The 24,870-nt window shown below is 38.4% G+C and overlaps 3 protein-coding genes across 5 annotated transcripts in view; 1 reads left to right on the top strand and 2 right to left on the bottom strand.

The window, feature by feature from the left end:
* The window catches only part of nbeal2 (neurobeachin-like 2), a 37,930-nt gene extending 34,339 nt beyond the window's left edge, over positions 1–3,591 (bottom strand). For all 3 annotated transcript variants that reach the window (XM_055163325.1, XM_055163326.1, XM_055163328.1), the window contains exon 1: positions 3,034–3,591. In XM_055163325.1, coding sequence (XP_055019300.1) covers positions 3,034–3,108 — 75 coding nt within the window. In that variant the 5' untranslated portion in view covers positions 3,109–3,591. The remainder of the gene's footprint in view (positions 1–3,033) is intronic.
* Positions 3,592–5,395: 1,804 nt separating this feature from the next.
* On the top strand, positions 5,396–9,572 carry ccdc12 (coiled-coil domain containing 12). The gene is made up of 7 exons (XM_020937559.2): positions 5,396–5,520; positions 7,249–7,322; positions 8,518–8,597; positions 8,714–8,775; positions 8,852–8,886; positions 8,968–9,044; positions 9,236–9,572. Exons 1-7 carry the CDS (start codon positions 5,437–5,439, stop codon positions 9,313–9,315), a joined length of 492 nt encoding a protein of 163 aa, XP_020793218.1. The 5' UTR covers positions 5,396–5,436; the 3' UTR covers positions 9,316–9,572.
* Positions 9,573–9,629: 57 nt separating this feature from the next.
* On the bottom strand, positions 9,630–24,771 carry si:ch211-257p13.3 (kinesin-like protein KIFC3). The gene is made up of 20 exons (XM_020937434.2): positions 24,569–24,771; positions 22,001–24,436; positions 21,427–21,549; positions 21,132–21,228; positions 20,495–20,652; positions 19,798–20,050; positions 17,713–17,885; positions 17,013–17,078; positions 16,741–16,878; positions 16,083–16,280; positions 15,345–15,518; positions 14,596–14,743; positions 14,356–14,486; positions 14,170–14,281; positions 12,871–13,157; positions 12,679–12,809; positions 12,155–12,275; positions 11,942–12,071; positions 11,294–11,523; positions 9,630–10,456 (listed from the first exon to the last, which is right to left on the bottom strand). Exons 3-20 carry the CDS (start codon positions 21,526–21,528, stop codon positions 10,334–10,336), a joined length of 2,772 nt encoding a protein of 923 aa, XP_020793093.1. The 5' UTR covers positions 21,529–21,549; positions 22,001–24,436; positions 24,569–24,771; the 3' UTR covers positions 9,630–10,333.
* Positions 24,772–24,870: the final 99 nt, after the last annotated feature.

The raw sequence follows: 24,870 nt of genomic DNA, 5'->3' as shown, positions 1-24,870 counted from the left end.
GCCTATCAATCATCACCAAATATAGTCACAATGACATTCCCAAAAGGGCAGTGGGCCTTTTCAAGATAAATGTACAACACTGATCTTTATGGTTAAAATAACCATCCTGCAACCTATTCAGTTCTTAAACCTCACATATACCACAAATGGGAAATGAGATTTGATAATGAGAAGTAAAGCACGCAGCAGGTTCCCAGTAAAAGGCTTGGTAGAGACACCTGCGGAGCCAGTATTTCATAAAAGTATTCAGAATGAATATGCTGCTTAATGATAAACAAAACTACAGATCGAGTACACATTACACTTCACCAAATAATTATACAGTAGGAAGTGAATAGTGTTTTTGTAATGATCCCAGCAGCTGTGCGGCTCTGTACTGATCAGCATTCAGCTCTGCCTCCTGCACAAGTGAAAGAGTCTGCTCCTGCAGGCTCGTGTTGGTAAACACACTGCTGCTACACAAGGGGATTGAGTCATCAACCCAAACCTCCAAGGACTTTGTACTCAGAGGAGTAACGTAGTTGTACCCAACATTAGAAAGTCTTATAATAAATTAACCAAATGATGGAGTCCAGATGGTTTCAAAAGCTAAAGATGACACTATTCCTCTTAAACACACAGGAGTTTCACAGCCATGTGAAAGTGGATGACAACAGTTGGTTGTTACTGTGGACTGTTGCCATTGACACAAGCACTAATTAGTCCCAACAGTGTACCCACATAATGACTATTATTTTTATTCTGTGTATCAGGCACATGATCACAGATCTTTGGCAAATGAATCATTTCTTCCACTAACAATTAATCACAGCACAATAAACAGCTGAGGGCTTTAAACTCATTTTTATTTTCATTTATGTTGACAAAATAAACTTATGTTAAAACTTGTTACAGTTGAGCAAATGTCATATTGCATAAAACTTCCTAGATTTTTCAAATGTTCTCTTTCCAGTAATGAAAATACAAGCTGAGCAAAACACACCTTTATAGTCAGGCGTGTAATCAGGTTTTTCTGCCATGTCCTGGGGATATCAGGAGTAACAATGGCACTGAGGCTGCGCTGAGACACGGGCCGACACACGTCGGGAGCCTTCACTCAGATTACATCACACATAGGTCTGTGCCTGTCAGGCATTAGCATTTTACATCGCCCTGAGAGGCATCTCCTGATAAGATATGACTCTGAAACAGTGCCAGTGACGCTGGTTTGAGCCTAAGCAGATGAGAGACAAGGCGTGTGCTCAATATTGTGTCAGGGTCTTAAATGCTTAACTCGGCCCATTGTCAAAACAGGCATTTATAGTCAACAAGGATAAAAATATGGGCAAATAGAAGGCCAACAACTGATTGTCAGGAAATAAAACCACAGTCAATTTAATTGTTAATCCTCTCTTCACAGACCTCTGCTGAATAACTCATAGCATATGCACTTTCTCTAAACTGTCTCTCTAAAGAACAGTTGCAGGCCCGAGCTGGTGGGGCTCAGCTGATCTACAAGTCTTTGCAGTAGCGATGTGATTTCTTGCACAATCAGAGGAAGCAGAATGTCTTTATCACAAACATGCCTGAGCAAGTTTTGCCTCTTATTGTTAATTAGAGCTGAAATATCACAATCTAATCTTAAAATAAAACATTAAATAACAATATAGTTCTTAATGAGTTTTAAAGAGTTTTAATGTGTAAATTAGAAAGGGTACATTTTTTCAGAACATTTAGGGCCAATATTAAAATCTTGGGTGTAACTGCGGTGACTCAAAGACAGGTTTTGCATCACCAATAATGAAAATAAATGCTATTGCTTTTCAGAACATCATTTGCAATATTCAAAGCTTTGTGGGAGGGGTGACATGAGATCAGCAGTGTGAAAATACAGCATGTCATAAATATAAAAGGCAGATTGGACTTGACAAACAGGTGAACAACAAAAACATAGCGAATCGACAGTGGTTGTTTGAAAGGTTATAGGAGAGGCGAGGTATTGTTCTGTAAAGTGGTTCTGCTGCTTGTCTGCAACCTATTGTGTCTTTCTGAGTCACACAGGCGGTGACGTTTAAAGAACACTGAAGTATTCAGTTAAATTAGATATTCAATATATGTTATGATACTATTAAAACTCTTAGTAGAACTGGAGAACTATGTGAACAGCTCTTTTTGTAGAAAATGTGGCATGACCGGGAGCCACAGTGTGATTACCATGATTGGCAAAAGCCCAAAGGAGAAGCCAAAGGGTGGATTAAACGCACACTTCCTCTGAGAGCAGCCTTCACTGACCACAATGACCACTTTGATATTAAAAGCTGCAGGAACTGCTCAGGAGTCAGGACAAGTTATTAAATAAGACAATGAGCAAATAAACACATGCAACAGAAATCTGCAGAGCTGGACAGAACCCCATTGTCCCCAGGCAAAGAACAAATGACTAAAACTGGATTTAAATTAAAGAAAGCATGCATAATGTCCCCTCTCTCTTGGCTTATTAATTGTTAATTACTAACTAGTGCAGTAAGGAGGACCACACTCAGACCTACAGGAAGAGCAATTTGGAATAACATGTCAAAAAGGTAATAGCCGTCTGAGTTCCTAATGAATTAAAATATCAAATTAAAATCCAATGTGAGGAGAAAGTGTATGCTAACAGGAAGAGGAAGTAGCCTAGCTAAACTTCAGTACACCTGCAGCACAGGTAGCCTCTAATAAGCACACTTTTTGATCTATCAAGACATTAGGATCAGGCGAATAAGATGCTAACCAAAGTCTGCATACAAACATGTTTTACAGCTTTTTAGACTGACATAAAGCCTACACTTTGCTCGCGGCCACTATGTAAACAAAACAACAAAACAGTCCACTTCCTCATATTACCCAGCGCTATTACCAGCATATGACACTATTGTAACCAAAAGCGGCAAAAGAAAGCCTTAATAGCCCGGATATGCGGTTATTGTCAATAAAATTGTAGTAAGCGACTGAAACTGGTGTCAAATGACTCGCTCCAACAACAGGTGTCAGCGGCAGGTCCAGCTCCGCGCTTACCTTTGTGTAGTACAACATCCACAGCTCGTACAGTCGCTCCTTCGATGCCATCCCGCTGCCCTTATGATTGCTCATTACTGCCCCTTTGTTTTACAGCATAGTCAATTTGCTATAACAAAATCATAGTTGGGCATGTCTGAAGTTGTTTCCCAAAGACAGGAGGATCGGTCGCGCTCTTTTGAACCATCGCTGCGAAAGGTACACAGAAAACACGTAGCTTGTAAAAGTGCTATTTGATATTCTAGTGCAAAGTTACCAAAGTGGCATTAAAACATATCGTAGTGTCCAGTCAATAACGTCCAAATATCCTAAGAGAAACCATGGAAATACGCGTGCGGAGGAACACCCATGTCCTTAACCAAGGCGAGGTTGTAGCTGTATGATTCCTATTGGAGAGAGTTCCCACGGAAGCGACACATGCCATCCGCCGCTCGGAGAAAATGACAGCGCCGCACGCACCAGCCCACTGCGCGCTCTTCAACTCAAGTGTCACATTCTCGAACAAGCAGTGAAAAAATGGGTTAAGAATGAACTGTCATGCACCCAGGTAGACTGCTACTCTTAAAGACATACGCACACAATGACAGGCTACAGGGGCATACTAAGGAAACGAGGAAGTATTGGGCTCAGGCAGGTAGGCTTTAGGGCTGGGGTTGAAAATTGAGTGTTTTTTTCACCAGCCACATTACTGCTGAATCTTGACACAGCCTGCCCTACAGTATATGAAAGGACAATCTGATGTCACAAACAATATGGCAATATAATGGAGCAGGTGAGAGAGAGGGGTAATCTCATAGCCTCACTGGATTGGAGATCTGAATCCTTGGGCAAAATGCCTTTAATAAAAATAATAATAAACTAAGCCTATATCCTATAATCCGAAATACTGATCACTGAAAATTGATGGTTATTTTTTAAGAGAATGCACACTAACCCCAACTGACTTCTTGTTATTATTAATAGTTTTTCATGCTCTATATAATATTATCATATTCATCACCTGTGTAACCCTTACATGCATACATTAGTAGTGATGAATAACTATTTCCACAAAGCAAATTTCTTTGCACACAGTGTAAATACACTCCTTTTTATATCAGTGTTAAAGTGAATCACTCTGCCCTCTTCCCTATTTTACTATTTACTCATTTGTTTACATGGGTGGGGCAGGTTGGATGTGAGCATAACTTTCAGTCACTTACAGCTATAGGGATGGGTACCTTTTAATTTTAATTGGTACTGCCAAACGATCGTGGTTTTTGGCACCAGCATTTGAGCAACGTGTTCCTGTAATAATTATGTAAAATCTCTTAATAGAATAATAATGTTCATAAATTACTTAGAGTTACTAGTTACTTAACTAGTTTAAGTTTACATTTAACTAAAAAGTTTTTAAGGATTTGATGTTGAATTGTGAAATATAAAAGCTTTTTAAGATATTAAACTAAATTTGCATGTGATTTACTTGGAGTTGCCACCTGCTTGTCTCCGTGGAGATGGATATGTTGCATGTATGTAATATCATACTGTGGAACATTCCATAGAAAGCAAAGCATTTCCATGCAGACAAGCATGTGGCAAAACATCTGTCAGAAAAGTTACATAGTGCACCTTTAAGGGTGAAAAGTAGAAAGCCCAACTGTCATCTCAGTAGCATGATCTCTAACTTTGGATATGGAGACACACGTCAGTGTCACAAGTGTTGGCCATTATGAAGGAAACACACAGTGAAGCTGAAGAAGCTGGGTTGCCTTGGTAACGGCCTACATTCCTCACTAGGACCTGACATTGTGACCTGATTATTATGGCGTACGTCCTGGTCTATAGGCTTGAGCCACCAACCTATAGGCTATAATTTGGAGGTTGGAGTTTGTTTAACTATGGCCAGAGTCTGCAATGGAGCAAAGGGGTGCCTTGTATCCTCATTTAAAATGTTTGGCCCCTAAGTAAACTGAATGATACTTTAATGAAGAATTTGGTCTTTGTGTTGCACTGTCCCCCTCTGTTTGCTCCCTTTTGAAACAAAGATGCACTCTCAGTTTGTCCTAGAAACGTTAGTTTAAAACTATCCAACTATTTTCTAGTATCAGGAAAATTTCAGTAAACTAGATTTCTTTTTATTCATATACACCATTGTTTTGTCAAAAGAGAAATTGCTATTAAATAATTGGAATGCAAACACAAACATGTCCACATCGTCATGTTTTATGTTACGACCAGTGGGCTTATATGACCATGGATCTACAATTATGACCATGGATCTATTATAATTGATTATGACCCACAGCCTGATAGATCCATGCCTACAGCAGTCTGCAGCTCGATTAACTCGGTGCTCGCTTATTTAGGGCGAGTAGTGGATTTCCGATAGAGAGAGCGGCGTGTCTCATTCAGAAGATAAACATGGAGAAGAGCGTGGGATCTCTACAGGAACAGGCCCTGAAAAGAAAAGAGAGACTGAAAGCCCTGCGGAATAAACAGCTTCATGTAAGCCCGTTTGTCAGATATACAGCAGCTGCACACTTAATAAAGCTAAACAGCGAAGCAAATCAAAGTATTAGCGATCTTTGGCTTCAATGTTAGCTAAAGTTAGCATGTAAGCTAGCCGCACATAAGTGTTTTGCTTTGTAAATATCATTGGCTTCTATAACTTCAAGCCTAAAGCCTTTGTGTGATTTTTGTCTAAATGTATTTATTCACTCTTTATTACCTGGTGTTTACCTGTAGTAGAGGGTTTTGTGGAGTTAGATAAAGTTAATGGCTAAAAACAATAGCCTAGCCTAGTTAACATTTGTGGGAAAAATATCCAGTAAAATTAAATGAATAAAAGAGGGAATTAATTGAATATTTTAGCTAAGAAAATGAAATAATAAAATAAAAATAGAGTGAAATGTTATCAGATAAAGGTTAGCCCTGTAAAGTGGAACATAATAAAATGACAGCGGTTTGTTTTACTGTTTTACTCATTTTAAATAATTGTCATATTACATGCTATGGTTCATTGCTATTTATTTGTTAGTATAATTTTATTTTATTGTGTTCTGTCTATTGTAAGTTATATTGTATTGCATTTTGCATTCAAATGCTACCATCTGTATTTACATGAACTTGTTTAATAATATTTAAATACTAGTAGTATAATAGTATTTAAAACAGTGTTTACATTGCTAGAAGATGAAGGGTTGACCAGACCTGTCATGATGATAAATATTTAGCACTTAAGAAAATATTGTGAGAAGAGCAGTGTTTGAAATGACTTGAATCCTGATTTAAGATTATTGCATCGGTAGCATAATTACAGTTCCTAATTTAACCATACATTTGAATTTAAAATCCATAAATAGTTACAGAAGGTTCTCTAGAAATCTTATCATGTACTACTACAAAGGATTTTTCACTAGAGCAAAGTAAAAGTTAATAGTAAATATTGAGTTCTATAAATATTATTGCATTTAATCTTTTATTAAATGATTAGTTGTAATTGTCATGACAGGCGTAGGGCCTGACCATAGACTGTATAAAATGTGTGTATATTTCATTTTCATTCATTTATTTAGAGTCCTTGGGGTTGACACATTCTCAGAGTCTGACATATTTCCGGTTGTACAGTTCTGACGAGGGGGTCTGGCCCACTGGATTGTTCTAGCAGGTAGACAGGAAGCTCAATCAGGAAAATGCACAATGGGTGGAGTTTAAGAGCCTCAAATATTTCACTGAAGTCAATACTGGTTACACATTCCTTTCAAATACAACAGGGATAATGTTAAACAAATGACTTTCTTATCTCAAATTTGTATCAAAATGATATGAGTTGCTGTTCTAGCCACTCAGCCATTATGCCACCTAACTGGCTCCTTTAGGGCCGGCCAATTTCAGGAAAACTTTATTGGGGTTTTTGTTATGAGCATTGCGATGGTGATACTATTTACGACTGATAGTTTAATATTATAGTATCAAAGTGCACTTTACAGGTACATTAACATTTGAAAAAAGACTGAAGTATGAAGTGCTAAACTAATCCCATGCTTTTCAGAACATGTTTTAAATCTAAACTACAAGGATAGCAGGTTTTCTGTATTTGTAATAAGAGTAATTACTTATTTTGAAATTATGCATTTTTAAATGAATTGATAGAGCCCTATTAAACAGGTTAAGTCTGTCTCTAACTAGATAAATGGTTGTGGTGGTACTAATTTTGATGTCCTTTTCTTACAGGGGCGAGAGCAGGAAGATGGGGAGCCTGAAACCAAAAAGGCTGCATTAGAAGAGGAGACAGAGGAAAAGCACAAGTTGGTTTATTTTACTAATGTGCCGGTTGCTCACATAGTTAACCTTTATCAGAACTGAAATCGATAGCATGTACCTCGCTGTTATCTGAACACCATCTTTAGCAGGATATCTCTTGGTGTAAAATACATTGTAGGATGTATACACAGACTCAGCCTTATGTTAACCACTGCTCAAATATCAGAAGTCTGCTCAGCTTTGTGAGTGAGAGGAGAGGAGCAGCCATCTTTCCTGTCCTGCAGGCCCTTTTTCCATTGTTTATATTTAATGACTGTGACACACAGGGAGTGCCGCTGTGTTTCTGCTGGTCCGATGATAGTTGATAGATTTTAATTTTTAAAGCTGCAGCATATTCATCTTAATACAAGTTAAACTGCTTATTCTTTTTAATCCAGGAAGGTTTGTTGAATCATGTAGTTGGCATTAAAATTTCATGGTGGTGGTATCAAATTTACAAAATTGGTGGGATTAACACTAGCAACAATACGATTTGGGAGTCTTGTAGTGTAGCGATGGCAGAGCATAGTGTAGCTGTTGAATAGTCGGTGTCATAAGCTGTCACTCTTTGATGTCTCACGTTGCTTACCCAGATCAAGTCATTTGTTTTAGTTTAATGTAGTACAGTTCAGAAAAAGGAACCAGGGAAGGGAAACCATTTGTTTGCATTTATTTAATGTGTGGAGATATAGAGTCCTCTTCTGAGGAGAGAGAGAAAGAAAGGAGTTGGCCAAAGACATGACTAGCATTCCTGCCCATAGCCATACAAGGCCTGGGTCTGTGTGATGGCAGCAGTGTGATGAATGCATCAGTGCTGGACCCTCTCAAGCTTCATCACAACCCATGACATGCACATCACAGCTGATGCTGCTCTGGACAATAGCTTGGACTTTCTGCAAAGACGTCAGCTTAACCTGCCAAGAATCCCCCTGTTGTGTTGAAAGATAGCTTCATTTGGCATCAGGGAGCATTCCTCAGCTGTTGGTGCATGTGCTGAAGCAGGTGGAGCATGTTAATAAGACATGTTTGTAGACATAAAGGGGATATTATTCCTGACCCACCGCAGACATTACACAGCAGTGTTGAGCTTACAGATGAGCTCATTAAAATACTTATTCATGCACTGCCCCCTTCTGGAGGGAAACCAGTATTACTTTCTACATGCCATACAAACCATGTTTAATTTGTTTGTGTGCCCAGAGAAATTAAACTGAGGAATTACACACCAGAGGATGAAGAGCTGAAAGACAGACAGATTCCAAAAGCCAAACCAGCCTCAGGTGATTTACATTTAAAAACCCTAACCCATTCATGTTTTATCTACTGTCTTCTATGGTGTGGACACACTACTTTGTTGATTATGATACAATTCTGACAAATTGACACCTGTTTGCAGTGGAAGACAAAGTAAAAGATCAACTAGAGGCTGCAAATCCCGAGCCCATTATTGAAGAAGTAGTAAGTTCTCATTTCACTTCATACGTAGCCAAACAGACTATAGTTTTCTGTAATAAGAGTGTCTTTTATTTTACAGGACTTGGCCAACCTTGCCCCAAGAAAACCAGACTGGTGAGAACAATGGCACAATATAAAATAAACCGAAAATGATGTGTGCATGTGATATGACTTAAACTTGTTTTATCTATGCAGGGACCTCAAGCGTGACGTAGCTAAAAAACTAGAGAAGTTGGAGAGGAGGACGCAAAGAGCAATTGCTGAATTAATACGTCAGTATTTCTGTCATATTTCCAGACACTGGGCTTGGCATGAATAACAGGCTAATTGCAAATGTTAGGAAATATCCATGATGTGTCATTCCTCCACTGATTTATCAATCTTAACCCTAAAGTACTACCATGCTAAGACAGCTCTTAAAAGCTTTGGGTTTGAGCTTGCATATGCACATGTCTCTTTTCAGGTGAGCGTTTGCGAGGCAGCGAGGAGGAGCTAGCAGGAGCTGTAGGAGCTGTGGGAGCAGATGAAGGGGACTCTGACTGAAGATGTGAACAATAAAAAAAGACTGATTTGTCTGGAACACAAGAGGGAGTAGCCCAAAGCTAAAAAAGGCTGAAAGGCTCCTTCCTGTTCACATTGTACTGATTGCTATTCATGGTTGTTGTGATAATACTGCGTATATGCAGTAGTATCTTTGTAAACAGGTTTAAGAATATTTTTATATTTTCCAGTAAGTGTTTTTGGAAATGTGTCAATGCAATGAACAACAGTAAAATGACATTTTACTTTTTTTATTCAGATACAGTTGAATTTCTTTTAACAGAGGTAAAATATTGAACAGTAATTTGCTACATTAGATCCAAAGATCTAAAAGGTGATAAATACATGAACGTTTAGTTTTTGGTTTGACATTCACTAGTATTATCTACCGAAGACCCCTAATGCGATATACAGGCCCTCTCATATTAAAGTGCATCTGGCCCTCTTCTGGGGGATATTGCACAGTTCATTATAATACCACAAGGCCACCAGTTCAACTTCCATCTGGACATTTCTTTGCTTTTCTGCTACAAGTTTATCCAAAGCACAAATGACGCTTTTATGTAAAATGCACATCTACAGACCTCAATAGAGAACAACAATGCATGTGAAGCACACAAGCTACAAACATTTAGAGCAAGATGGGAAATATAGCCCGTGTCAAATATAAATTGCAAGATAAAACTATTTGGGGCCATACTGCGTGAAACATAAAAACCTCTTCACAGAAAATATTATTCAAGGTGTACAAAGCATGGTTTGTTCTAGATATAAGGTGGAATCGTTTAGCACCCATACCCCAGTTAAGGATTACTTTTAAACTAAAAGGGATCTTTTGGAGCGCTAAATGATATCCTCAGTCAGAAGTTGACATGCATTTGCAACACAGACTGCTACTTATTTAGCCCTTGTGCAAAATTGCCGTTTCTTCACATTGTTGCTGAAGTTGGGATTCAATTCAAATATTAAATAATACTTCTTGCTATAATAGGTAGAAGAGGGAAGCACCTTAGGCTGTCTGTCAGTCGCATAATCCACCAGATTCAATCTTCCTGGCTGCTGGGCCCAGTTCCACCTTGCACACTCTCTGGGCAAATTTAAGTGAGCATAAAGTTTCTCCGAGGTTGCTTTCCAAAGCCGACACCTTTGATAAAACAAAAAGATACACTGAGTAATAAAACTGAGGTTTACAGTGCATTCACGTTTGTCACATTTTGGTCCTGGTTTGAGCCTGTTTTTTGTTAGTTTAGTCCTGATGAAGACTTGATTTGGTTTAATGTTTTGATGTGGTTGGATTGTCATGATACGAGCATTCCCTAACTCAATGTCAATACTAAGCTGGGTTTCAGATGAACACACATCACACCTTTCTATAGACCATTCAAATTTCATACAGATGGGGAACAGCTGAATTGACTATTGCTATATTTGCCTTTAAAATATTTCCCATGAAAGTACAATGTAATCAGTAGTGAAAACTAGCACTGAAATCTGGAAGTATGAAATCCTCACATCTGAAAACAATCAATTCCTGCTATACATACAACTCCAAAGCTCCTTAAAATCTCCACATTTATAGCCATATATTCATACAATATAACATCATTTTCAACATAGAATGATAAGACTTCTAAAACAGTTCAAAAGAATCAACAATCTATCAATTTAATATCTAGCTTCAGTACTGGTTTTAGCTTTAATTAGTACCAGGGTAGTGATGTGCTATTTATTAGGATATCTGTTTGGAGTATGCAAACATGAGCACAGCTTAAAATACAGTGAGTGAATATACACATGTCCATTTTTTTCCCCACAGTGCAGTTCTGCCAAGACACCAGAATTGGTCCCAAAGCCCTAAAATTAAGCCTATAGGATGTTGTGATGTCATCTGAAACCTAGCAATAGCCACCAATGCAAAGAGGCTGTGGTCTGACATAACTGGGTTGGGAAAAAAAATATCTATCCAAAACGATGCAGTTACCTGGACAACCATCACTGTCTTGCTGCCTTTTCCCAGCGAATCTTGCAGCAGATACGTGAGGCGAGAGTTTCTGAAGGGGATGTGAGTCTGCCGAGCCCTCAGAGCCTGGATGACGTCTCCCAGTGCCAGCAGGGAGCGGTTGATATTTTGGGCCTCCTTCAGTCTCTCCCCTTCAGCTCCGGACTTCCACACTCTCTCTGAACCAGCCAGATCTACCAGGTTTAACTTGCCTGAAAAGGAGGGGTTGCAGACAGATGCTGAAGACACTGAAAATATCTGTGGTGGGAAATATACAATGACTTTGTACAATGTTATGAGACCAAGTATCTTTACATTCTGTCCTATATTTTTTTATTATTTCAGTGTAAAAGTAGGCTACAGTATTTTGAGTTTTATTTAAATATTGTACTTTGTAATTTTTTGTAATTCTGCAGAGAAACACAAAATGCAAAAAAGTTATAAAAGGATAGTTCTCCATTACAAGATGAATCATCTGAATAATGAGAACAGAGAACATTGATTATATTGTCAATTATGGTCAGCGTTATTCAGTAAATAAGTTAAATGTAAGCCGTGAGTTATCAATACATGTGTGGAAATATGGTTTTACTCAAACAAATGATTTAGGAGCACATTAGTGAGACTCACCTGTGGTTTTTGATCCTGTTGCGAGGTCTATTCCCTCCACAGTGACACAGAGCAGAGCATGAGAGCGAGAGCTGTGCTGATTCATCTGCGTCCCAAACGTGATCCTGTTGCGCCGTGCAGTCGCTAAAATCTTAAGCAAAGAACCAAGTGCATAAACATCTCTTTTGCTTCTTTTAAAAAAAATATTTTCAATCACACGACCACAAAATTCACCTTCTTGATGTGTTGAAAGTTCCTCACTTCAATGACTCTCAGGCCTGGCACATGCAGCTGTCCCGTTCCATCGGGGTTTATCTTTATGTCGAGTTTCTCACCGTCTTTACTGAGCAGATCTCTGAATGACAAAAAAACAATAATCACAACTGTAGTTATACTCTAGGGTACTGCTACTTTAAAGTATTACTGTACCCAAGCAGGAGTAAAAAGTAGTTGGTGAACATAATATTCAAGTAACATTTGATATGAAGTAATTGGACAGACAAATATTAAATCCTGCAATCATGTCTGTAATTTGTCTAAATTACAGACCACACAAAAAGTAAATCATATCTGAAGGTTAAGTGAAAGAATCACGAACTGATATTATTCACATAATTTACCAACAATGTTTGTCACTTTATAAATTCAGTTCATTGTTATCAGAAAACACTGCAGTTTCTGTCTAAGATTAAACTCAAGTAAATGCGTTCACCTCTGCATATAGCTATATTACAACATTTCAGACTACTAGACCATACCTGAGCACCTCATTGTAGATCTCCACCGAGCTCACAGAGACAGAGTAAGACCACATGTCTTTACGATCCTCAATCACATTAAAGAGTTGTTTGAGTGCACGCTGGTTTATGCCTGGATTCTCCACGCTTCCCTTCAAAACAAAACTATGTCAACAGCCAGTACCAAAGATATGATGCGCAATATATATGTACCTCCATCGTGTAGGTTTTGCCAGAGCCAGTTTGTCCATAGGCAAAAATGCAGACATGGTATCCGTCAATGCATGAGGTAACAAGAGGTTCAATTTCCTGGAAGACCTCCTCCTGTGTGGCCTGAGGGTGGAACACTTTGTCCAGTTCAAAGATTCGATCTTTCCCCTTGTTGAGGACTGTCAAGGAGGACTCATTGTTGGGGTCAGGGGTCACAACTACAGACTGACCCTCCTCGTGCTGGTCTTCTTTCAGCACAGGCTTCACACGGCACAACACACGGATGTTACCTTGCAATAGAGTATAAAATCAATTTTAACTCAAGAGCTTACAGTGGTACAGTACATTTGTGTTGTCCTCGAGCAAGACACTTCTCCCTTGACCTAAATATGAATGTGATGCATGATTGTGAAGCTATTGGCACAGTCTGGAACCACTTGTATGTCAGTAACCAGCTGGGCAGCTGTTGCTAAAATAGAAGATTTGTATGGCCACTGGAGAGTGAATGAGTACAGTAAAGCAACCTATAATTAATTCTTTCTAGTTAGATTATTGTGCTACTGTTGATCTTTGTTCATAACTTTTGGTCTGTGACAATATAAAAGCTAAGAGCATCACCTGATACACAAATGTTTTGTTCAGCTTAATTTAGACCATGGGGTAGACCCAGAGACTGTATGAAGAAGTGGACCAAGTGAGTGTGACGTCACCCATAATGCTCCACTAAAATGAAGCTTGCCATGCTAATAGTTACAGGGATGAATTTGGAGCCAGGCTCTGTATTATGAATAGGATTTTTTAACAAAATAGCAAAACAAAAAAACAACATGTAGGATCATGTAGAGCAAATTAATACAAACATTTCAGACCAAAATGGCACACTACAACAGTTATAGAGAGAAAGGCCTCAGTATTCCTTTGAGGTGGAGGCGCACACATATGAACTTCCTATTTTGAACACAGTGGTTAATGCATTAGATATGTCCTTTTATATATACAGTCTATGGGTAGAACACAAAAATATGGCAGACTTATCTATGATGACCCTGTATTTTATATTCTTCTACATTCCTGGTTCCCCCCTGGACACTCAAACTGCCCTGACACAGGATCTGCTGACCATACCTGACACAGCACAGTGTAAATACTGCTGCATCAAAATTTAAATTTTATGTCCCCAGTAAAGTCTCTCTCTATCTCTCTCTCTCTCTCTCTCTCTCTCTCATAGAGATCCAATCGATCCATGACAGAGATACATGAACACCCCCAGCGTGATGCCACTGCAAAGTATCAATCTCTCACCTTTAAGTTCCACCAGCTGCTCGTGGTACTTCCTCCGCAGAGCTACCTCTTTCCTGTATTTCTCCAGAAGATCTTTATTGGCCTCTGACATCTCACTGATAGCGGCAGAAATCTACAAAAGTCAAGAAAATAAGCATTGTTAGTCACGAGAGGATGAGCTTATTCTAGTTTGACTCTATTACATACTTGTTTTTTTGCCTCATTGATAGCAGATCCATAAAAGTCTGAAAAGTTTCGGACTTGGCTCCTCAGGCTGGCATAGTCTGTCTTCATGGAACGTAAAGTTGGTGGTAGTGAAGTTAAGCGCTTTTGTAAGCCTGTCCAAATAAAAGATTAATGTTCAATTGTTCAATACCTTTGCCTTAAAACAGCACCCTTATATTTCTTTAATGGAGATACTAAATACAGTAATTTGATGTGACTCACAAAAGAACTGGTCCTGGAGATTCTGAAAGTGCTCCGCAGAGCAGTTGGCAGCAGCTTTTACCGCCTCCTCCTTCCTCTCCTCCAAATGTCCAATCTCCCTCAGTAGCTGTTCCCTCAGTGAGCTAATTTCTCTCTCATACGCTGCAATCTGTGAACAGAGAAACAGCAATTACTCATTCTGTCCAAATATAGCCTCACCAGGGTTCACCTGTCAATTACATCGATCTGGTGCTGGCTGATAACAATCAACAGCCAGCAAGGATTCCCTATTCTTTCAATTACAGATCTTGTTCTGTGCTTATAAAATTCAGTGGATGTAAATTTCTCATTAGTTTATTTGGGAGTTTAAAGTCACAATGGAGGGCAACCATGACTATGACACCGTTGTATTCATTCTAAAAAATACAAGTTTATTTAAAAATTTTTAGAAATATTTTGGTTTCTAAAGTTTCAGAAACATATTCTGAATACAATTAGAGGCATTGTAGTTATTAGTTGCCACATAGCTAAATAGCCCCTGGCAAGATTAAAAAATGTTAACATTATTTTTTCAAAAAGCCTATAGGACAAATGAATGAGAAATTTACTTAAACCTTGAAGTGGGCGGTCACAGTTAAACTCCATATGCACAGTATCAACAGTAGGGTTATGTTTAAAATGCAGCAATAACAGAGTGTAATGCTTAAAATGAACAAAAGGCTGATTAAGGCTGTAATGGCTAGGTTTTGTGTGTGTGAATTGCTCTGTACCTTGTGCTGCAGGTTACAGCTGTATTCGTCAGACTTCCTAATTTGTTCCTCCAGCTGTTTGCACCTCTCGTTCTGATGACCCAGTTTTTCAGAGAGCACTTCATTCTTCTGTCTGACTTTATTTAGATGCTTCAAAGTTGCAGGGGACTCCACCTCCACAGTCTGAGTCACATACTGGTCAAATATAACATTTCAATACAGTTAGTTAAAGAGCTTATAACACTACTCATTTCAGTAAACCTTGTTAAAATAATTTTTAAAAAATTCTGTGACATTTGTAATTTTACTTCCTGGTTGGACACAGGCAGCTGATGACAAATGCAGAGTTAATTTGGTAACAGTTACCTAGCAACTATAATGTTAACAAGGGCCTAAAAATGAGCTGATGTATCCTACCAAATCAAATAATAATTAAAACATGAAAGTCTGTTATTTGAACTTTTAAGTCATTCTGACACCTTTGTGAAAGACATCGCACAGGTTACAGTTTCTAATTGTGTATCTGACATTTTATTTTGTCTGTTTTATAAATGTATTTTATATGAAATGTTTTGTCTGTGGCATGCCCCCATCTCCAAAGCTTAAAATCCTTTGTTCTACCTTGTGATGCCATGATGTGGTAGTTTTCAAGTTAATGACTACCTGTTGGGTTTTGTTCAAATAGAAATTGTAACAATTGGGTTGTAACAAATACATAAAATAAGCTATATACCATCTCAGAAAAACTCTTTATTGTACCTTAACCACTGGGTCCTTCGCCCTCTCTCGGTCTAACTCCAGCTGCAGATCTCTGAGTCGGTCCTCGCGTTTCCTTAGCTCCTCTCCTCGTCTCCACTCACTCGCCTCACTGTGGCGCTCCAGGTTTGATAATTGCTCCGCTCTCTGCTGGAGAGACATCTCCAGCTGTTGCACTCTGCTCCTCAGGTTCTCATTTTCCTAACACACATAGATTGTGTCAGTGAAAGCTATGCAAAATGGAAATTTAAAATTTATTGCAAATTGTTTTCCAAACACGACTGTTGCTGTTGCTTATCTGACACATGTGGCCAGGTATTTTTGATAATCACATTTCTTTTGTGCACGTAAACAACCAGACCTCTTTGTCAAAGCCTAATTTGGTCAGATCTCAGAAATTAAGCAGGACTGGATCTGATTAGTACATGAATGGAAGACTGCTGGTAATACCAGGTGCCAAAGTGGGCTGCCACTGGCAAAAAACTGTTGTTGTGGCAAGGCACTTGCACGTCCATATTGCGAAGTATGAATGTGGAGTGAGTGTGTGTGTGTGTGTTGGTGGTGGTCAGAGGAGTGAATGTCACATGGTCACATAGATGTACCAGTGACAGGTGCATTGTACACATTAAACATGTCCATTAGCAGTGCTGGTGCTCGCTACCTTCATGAGCATGTTGCTGGACTGTGAGGGGATGGTGGACAGCTGCTGCAGAAGCCCCTGGGTCACACTCAGGCTCTGCTTAAGACTCTCATTCTCTGCAGTCAAACACAGCACCCTTTTCTCAGAGTCTGTGGCACCCTGACAAACAACACCACATATTTATCAGTTAAATGATAAACATCTTAAAGGCCTTTTATATCGCAGTAGATTACAAACTGGCTTCACAGTTTAATTTCTCAAACACAGTTATATTAATTAATCAAAGCACTTACTGAAGAAATTCTGAGTCTGGATAGCTCTTCTTCTCGTTCCTCTATGCATCCTTTCAATTCATCAATCTGTACAAGCATGGATGTAATTTCATTTTACTTTTAAAGGATTAATAAAGAAATTTCATATGATAATTGTTAATTTTATACCATTTGTCACAGCACACCAATAGGTTGCCTTCAGACTTCACAGTTTATATGGTTCACATTCAGTGATCATTTCAGAAGATATCATTGTTTGTTAAGGATTAGCTCCATAAACCTGCCCTATTAATGTTTTGGTTTAAAGTCCTTCAGTCTTACAACAATAACATGAACCACTTTCTGCAGCAATTGTTAAAGAAACACTTTTGGTTATTTGTGTTGACAAAGAATACATTGAAAATTATGTCAGTTTTTGTTTCATGTGGAATGGCCCAGTAAAAAAATTAACCATAAACCAGGTCTACAAATTCGCAATTTGACAGCAGATTAAAAAGCAAAGTCCGCCACTGAATGTGAACCTGAGTAGAGCCTGTCCTCCAACCAACTCAGTTTTAAACTAGTCCTGGGCTTCAGAATGATAAAAAAAATTTGGTTGTTGCCAGTTTTTTTTTTTGTTTTTTTAATGAGAAAAAGTCCTGAAAATGCTACATATGCTACATATATACAACTGAAAATCCATGAATGGAGTTTTGAGAATTTTGCGTGGCATTTTCAGTACCTGTTGCTGAAAGGCCTGTATTTTGGAACATCGGTCTTTGTCTTTCTGCTCAAGCTGTGAGTGCAGCAGACGCAGTTCTCCTCTCAGATGGCTCCTTTCGCTCTGGAGACCGTACAGAGACTCCACCAGGAGATGGACTCCCCCCTGTGCCCCACTGTCACTGCTGCATTCACCTAAAAACACAACAAATATCAGTTTGAGTTTGATCTATTTGTAGAGGCCATTTTGTGCCTTGGTTTTAGGTTTTGTCCTTTTAATATCTGTTTATAGATATTGATTAAAATAAAAAATATATATAAATTATGTTGCAGTGGAATTGATTCAAAGGGAAGCTCTAGCAGTGGAAGTTAGTCACTATCAGAAGAAATACTTAGAATCTTCAAACATCTTTTGACCTGATCACCTGTCTTATTTTCATGCTGAATTCAAAATAACATTGTTGTTCTAAAGCTGCACTTTTTTTTTTTTTACTTTTTTTCTTTTGCTTTACAGTGGAACATTGCAGATAAAGTAACATGACATACATAAAGAGACAAGCAGGTGTTATACCCTCCACCAGAAAAGTTTCACAGTCATCACCATTAATTCATGTCATTTTACATTGCGGTTAAGAAGACATTCAGTTTTTGAACCAGTTATTACCCCATAAACTCACATGTATATGCAATATTAATAAACTCGCTTGACATATATCTCTTTTACACACTCACCCACACTTACATGTTACACATTAACCATGCATTGCTTCAGTTACATTTAACCACTCCAAGGTCTCAAAGGACTCTTAACAGACACATATTGATGCAGTTCACGTGCAGCCAGAACCACAGCTCTATTATAAAATGCATTGGGCTGGTAGCATGTCGTTCTTCTTAGCTGGATGAATAACAACATGCACAATTGTATTTTAATTACTTTTCTTTTACTTCATAATTTATGGTCTGTCCTGTTACATTTTCTGGCATTAGTTTTATGTTCATTTTGTATTTTTCCTACACACATTTCAGGGCAGTAGAGGCTTGTGAATTTAGGTGGGCAATACAGTACACTGAAAAATTGGTAGTAATATAATTATTTTTTGAACATACCAAATTGGAATATTGAGAATACAATTTTTAAAGCAGCAAAAATAATAATAAAAAGGAAAAATGAAATGAACTTGCAGTATTCTGCCAATTGAGGCTAAACGACTGATCTTTCTACACATCTTTCTGTGGTTAATAATATTCACAATATTGACTACAATGGTCACTGAAATGAAGAACACATTGAACGTCAGCTCAAGTAAACAGCTAATACCTATAAACAATAAACATGATCATTCACTCACATCTGGGAATAGGAGAGGGGCTATTTTTAGCTCAGCGCACGTGGATCTGAGCATGTGCCTGTCCATGCCCAAGTGCCTCATTGGGAAAACCACAATGCTTTGAATCTTGTTTTATTTATGGCAAGAAATCACACCATCACCACCATCTTTGACTACTTAATGGTACATTGTTGCACACATCAATGTAGAAAATCCTGTTTAGGTTAGCATGCACAATGTTGAGTACTGAATATTGATGTTAAAAGATGGAAGTGGATTTCTATGACCTTTGCCAACAGAGGTCAAAAACATTTCATCAAATCAGAAACATAGTGAGTAGCCTCTTCATTTTGGTTTATGTGGTAATAACTCATAACATATTTGTGATGATTTAATTTTGCTATAAAATACATAATTCCTTTCCTAAGTGTGAAAGCAATACATATACACTATAATAGTTTCCCTGTATCTTGAAACGATACTTGTTATCGAGGCATTTAAAAAAATATATTTAGAATAAATTTTATGCTATCCTTGAAAGGAAATTTGTCACGAGGCCACTGCTAGCTTGTTGTTCAAAACAAAAAATTACCAAAAACACAAGAATATTACTAATAATAATAAACATTAGTAGGAATGTGTACTTGTTTGTTGGTTGTATCTGAGATCATTTCACATGGCGCATCCACTTATTTTCTTTACACATACCCCTCCCCCCTGATTTAATCAACTTGGACGCCCACAATATGAGAGAGTCCCCTCCCCCTCGGACTCACCTTCACTCAGGGGACTCTGGGCCTGCTGCTGACTAAAGGCTTCCTCCAAACTGGTAATGATGCTCTTCTTGTCCTTAAGTCTTTGCCGATAAGAAGCTCTCAGAGCCTTCATTTGACGTCGATGTTGAATGCGATGTCTCTTCAGTTGGACCCTGTACTGGTCGGCCTGTTGCTGCAGTTGTTGGAAGTGTGAATACTGCTCCAGGAAAGTCAATAAGTGGGACATCACGGCCACCAGGGGAGAGTCTGTGATCTAGCCAAAAGAGACCCAAGCACATAAAATTAAACTTGGTGCTCTATTTGCAAGTGTAATTCTAGTCACCCTCACACGACACCTTTGCTAGGGTTGCACAATACATTGTTCTCAAAATTGTAATTTGAGTTGCTGCAATTATCCAATTGCAAAGGCTGCAGGTGTTTAGGTAACAGAATATCCTCTGAAAATAACAAAATAGCCATAGTAATTTTATAGAAAAACCTGCTTATACCTCTAAAAACTAAAACAATTCATGTGATTTATATTAGTTTATCACTTCATTATTCATTATTAGTCTTTTCTCATGCTATTGTAGTGGTTTACAATGTGCAATCCTATTTTTTAAACATACATTGCAAATCTAAATCAAACTGCACAGTCACAATACTTGTCAGAAAAATTGCAACTAGATTGTTTTTCCCCAAATCGTGCAGCTCTGACCTTTGCCGGTGTTTCGAGATGGTGTTGTGAGGTCCTTCTCTGCTCTGCTTCTTGTTTGAAGGACAAGAATGCAGCCAGAGGAGTGCATGCTGGGAGATCTGTGCCGTCTGTATCATCTTCATCACTTGGAGACAACTCATCACTGTCACTGCTGCTGCCTGCAGGAAAAAGTGCCTTGTTTTTAGTTTTTAGTTTTAATTATGTTGTCTTAACATTAGGAATGGTCCATTATGGACTTTTTAAAAATCTGATACAGATATCTGATTTGATCTGATCTGATTTTGAGCTGATTTGTCTTGCTGCTGTGGCCAGTAACTGGATATACAATTGTTTGTTGTGTGAATATGTAAACATACAACAATATTTGCATCCTAAATGCCCCTAAGTCTGATGCATTGAAAACAAACTGGGAATGACACATGGGCACACAGAGACTGGAGCAGATTAGGAAAAAAAATATTTGTACTAATATCAGCTGAATTTTCTATATTTACTACTAGAGATGGTATATTGCCCATCACTACTTGATGGGCAATATACTTTCATTAGCCTATTTAATTGTTTTTCATTCATTGAACAGATCAGACATTATAGTTAAAATGCAAATATTCAGTACAATACAAATCTTGGCACTCACTTGATTCAAGCTGAAGTCGAGCAAAATCCTTTTTTCCCAGTTTGGGGGTGTGGCCACATCTCTTGGTCCCTGTTTCCATGGAAACATGTTCTGCCTCCTGAGCTCAGCAACACATTTGGGGTCAGACAATTACACACATAAACACTGACAATGCTAAAATTATCATTCAAAGCAACATGCATTCAAATTATATTGTAGTAATGTAATGCTATATTCTAAAGGTTATTAAATGTTACATGAACGATCAATAACTGACACTGAGCTTTGAGATATGAAAAGGAGAGATGGGACTTACATTTGTAGACGTGCCGCCACATGCTCCCTCCAAAGCTTCCTCCTCCTCCTTTTTAAAGACAGTGTAGAAAATGTAGACTAGAAGAGAGTAGAAGGCATACATCTCGACGCCAACTCAAAAAACCTGGAAGACATTCAGCTCATTTATCAATACTGTCACACTGGGCACATTTATATGGCAAGTAAAAGATAACGAGAAAAATATGATAACCCAATACTTATAACAGATTTTGATGTGTTTCTACATGCACAAAAGAAATCCGATCATTAACAACACCAGGTGACATATGTCAGTTAATCAATGATTTTTAATAGAGTAAATTAAGACATGTTACAATAAATTCTAAAATAATTCTTTCAATCTTTTATTTCTGCCTTTGTTACATTAGTTTGCCCTTTTTGGCACAACTGTAGCAATCAAAACCTGCACAGGTGTGAGTAACAAGAAGGAAATCAGATTACACACTCAGATATAACCATTCACATGACATTGCAATAATCTAAAGTCCAGATATCAGATTTTTGGTGTGCATGCCACAATAGTCAGAAATGGGAAATCAAAAGTCCTATTTTACCTTATCTCGCTCCCATCTTTTCTTCACAGCTGATGCCGTCATAACACTCCAGTTTTTGCCATTGCCTCGTACAGTCCTCGTCTCATGTCAGGGTCCTGTGCGAATATCACATCCCTCTCTCCTCCCTCTTTCTCTCTTTACTCTCCTCCTCCTCACCACTTCACTCTACCTACAGGCTGCTGCTGGACTGAGCATGCCCAGTGCAGCGCTTCAGTCTGCTGCAGTGTTAGGAGGCAGTTACAAAGTCAAGACTAATTATTTTCTGCTACATGCTGCTAATGAGCCTATAAAACTTGTTTGAGTATACTATCACATAGCTCCAGTTCAAACACAAAATGAAAATCAGAATTACCAAAACCAAGGCAGGCAAATGTTGTATAAAATAGTTAAATTGCTTGTAAAATCTGAAACTGAGATCATATAAAATCCACAGTATGTCTTTCACGAGAAAAAGAACAACCAAACAGCTAAACATGTGAATAATTATATGAAATAATGATACCCACAAAATTAAAGACTGCTACAGAATGAAACACCAACAACACACATTATCCTCAAACTGTGTTAATAAATCTTATCATTTTGTCCGACAGTTTGGCCAGAGATCTGAAAGAAGTCAAACATACACAACCATCTCGGTTGTGTATGCACTGCAGTAAAAGGGGGACGTGTCTCTAAACTCTGAAACCCTGAGAGAGATTCTGCAGTGCCCCATACAATTTACTGTGAAGAATCAGCAAAATGCAAGGATGTGTTTGTGGACAAACTGGTCCAAGGCAAAACTCCCTTTAATGCTATTTTAGGATGTAAACGAAGCAACTTTCTCTATAACATAAAAGACAAGGAACAAGGCCAAGACCGTAGATCACTGCAGATATTTGAATACTGCTGAGGCCGATGAAATCAATGGGGCCAGCTGGATGGATGCAAGATAACACCAAGAGTAGCTGTGTTTACACCTGATTTATTATCATATTTTTTGTAAACAGCAATCATGTAATGTATTTTTGATCTTGGTCCTTTTGAATCCTCCCATCAGTTTGTGTAGTTTACGTGTCTTTTTGTGGGAATATGGAATATTTGTGTGTTTTATCTGTTTTTATTTGCATGTTATAATGTTGATGTGTAAATTTTGTGGAACCTTTTATTTTTTATAGTTTGAAGCGCTGGCCCAACTCACAACCTCAGACATTGACGGAGCACACCTGTCCTAATTATCCAGCAGGCGCCAAACTAACTCTAGTACAGATAAATGCACTGCAGCGTCAGGGGATAAGACCTAATGGTGGCACGGGTTGCGGCTGGACTGAGCGGTGCCACGGGCTGAGACGAGAGCAAGCAGGGGCACGGGTCTTCTTAAAAGCCTCTCTCAGACACATTTTAAATGATCCTTGAATGTCCAAAAATCAGATTATAATCCAATTTCAGTGTGCATGTGCACATACCCATAGATGTTGCTGGGATGAACGATCTAAAACAAAAAACTGACTCACTGGTACCAACTGGCTCGGCAATCATGAATGAAACCATTGTGTAATTACAAACTTATTTCAGCGCTATGTAAAATGTAAAGTACTGTACTGTAATGTAAGGTATAGTAAAGTTACCAGATAAACAAAGGCATAGACAAATGCATACAGGCACACTTTTTTATATAGACCTGAGTTCACAATACACAACAAAACAACCAACAAACCAACTTGCATGTAAACAGTAGGGAATTTTTGGCAAGTAACATTTTCCCCACTGACCATAAAAGTATCCCTGGTATTAGCTGTATACTAATCTGCTGTGTCAGTTTATAAGAAAAAAAATATATAATTTTATTAGATTTTAGATTTATCTACTATTATTACATTTTCTACAGACTGCTCTTTTTAAGTAGTGTAGAGTATTAATTAAAAAGAACATGCCTAGCTCTGAAAGTAACTAAATACTTATATTACACTTGTCTGTCACTTCTATTAGAAATATCCTAAGAGCTCGTGTGGATGCCCAGCACCCCACGCACAAAATACCTCTCAAAATCCACTCCAGAAGTCCCTCTGCTGCAGCTGTGGTCGCCATGGTCAAAGGAAGAGCCAGAGCCAAACCAGCAAGAGCTCCTAAGGTATTTCCAGTGAACAGACAAACTGTAAGGCAGCAGGACAGCGAAGACAGGCACAGGCAGTGAGTCATGAGTGAAAATGCATCTTCTGATAACCAATCTCTTAGTGCAACCAGAAGGCACGATCCACATAGAAGGATATAAGCAGTGTTGTGGTCTTCGCTCAGCCAGAGAAGTTCAAAGGAGAGCAAAGTTAGAGCCAGGACCTCAGATGCCCATGACAGTTCATTCTCTGGTAGAAAATTGAAGAAGGAGCTGAATGATGCTAAAGTAGAAAGTCCTGCAGAAAGTCCAAGCAGGAAGAAGCCAAGAGATGGAGCTCTGTGATTCTGGAAGAACATTTTCAAACCAACAATTGTAAAAACTGTTTATTAATACCACACTAAACACACATATGCAAGTAAGTTAGTACAACCAAGTAAAGAAATCCTAATAACAAGACACTGCGTTGTGTTTCTTACCTTAAACAATTTGTAAGATGAACGAAATGCAGCTAAACTCAGACATATGTTGGAACACACAGTTGTAAAGGAGGCCATTGCACTATTTAAGGTGCGCTGTAAAATAAATATCTGCGAACACAAAACTTTTCAAACGCCAGCAGAGGAAATAGACGCAAACTTAGTAAAGCATGTGGTGCTGCAAAAGTATGAATGCGAGTTTGTTTTGACATGTGACGATGAATCCGGATATGTGTTCAGTGCGCATGCTCCTAAAGATGCCTTTCAAATTCATATCGCAGAAATACACCGTACACAAAAAT

Source organism: Boleophthalmus pectinirostris, unplaced genomic scaffold (genome assembly GCF_026225935.1).
Source record: "Boleophthalmus pectinirostris isolate CB_2022bp ecotype Guang Dong unplaced genomic scaffold, ASM2622593v1 HiC_scaffold_6, whole genome shotgun sequence".
In the NCBI taxonomy this organism is placed as follows: domain Eukaryota; kingdom Metazoa; phylum Chordata; class Actinopteri; order Gobiiformes; family Gobiidae; genus Boleophthalmus; species Boleophthalmus pectinirostris.
This window is presented reverse-complemented; position numbering and strand designations above follow the sequence as displayed.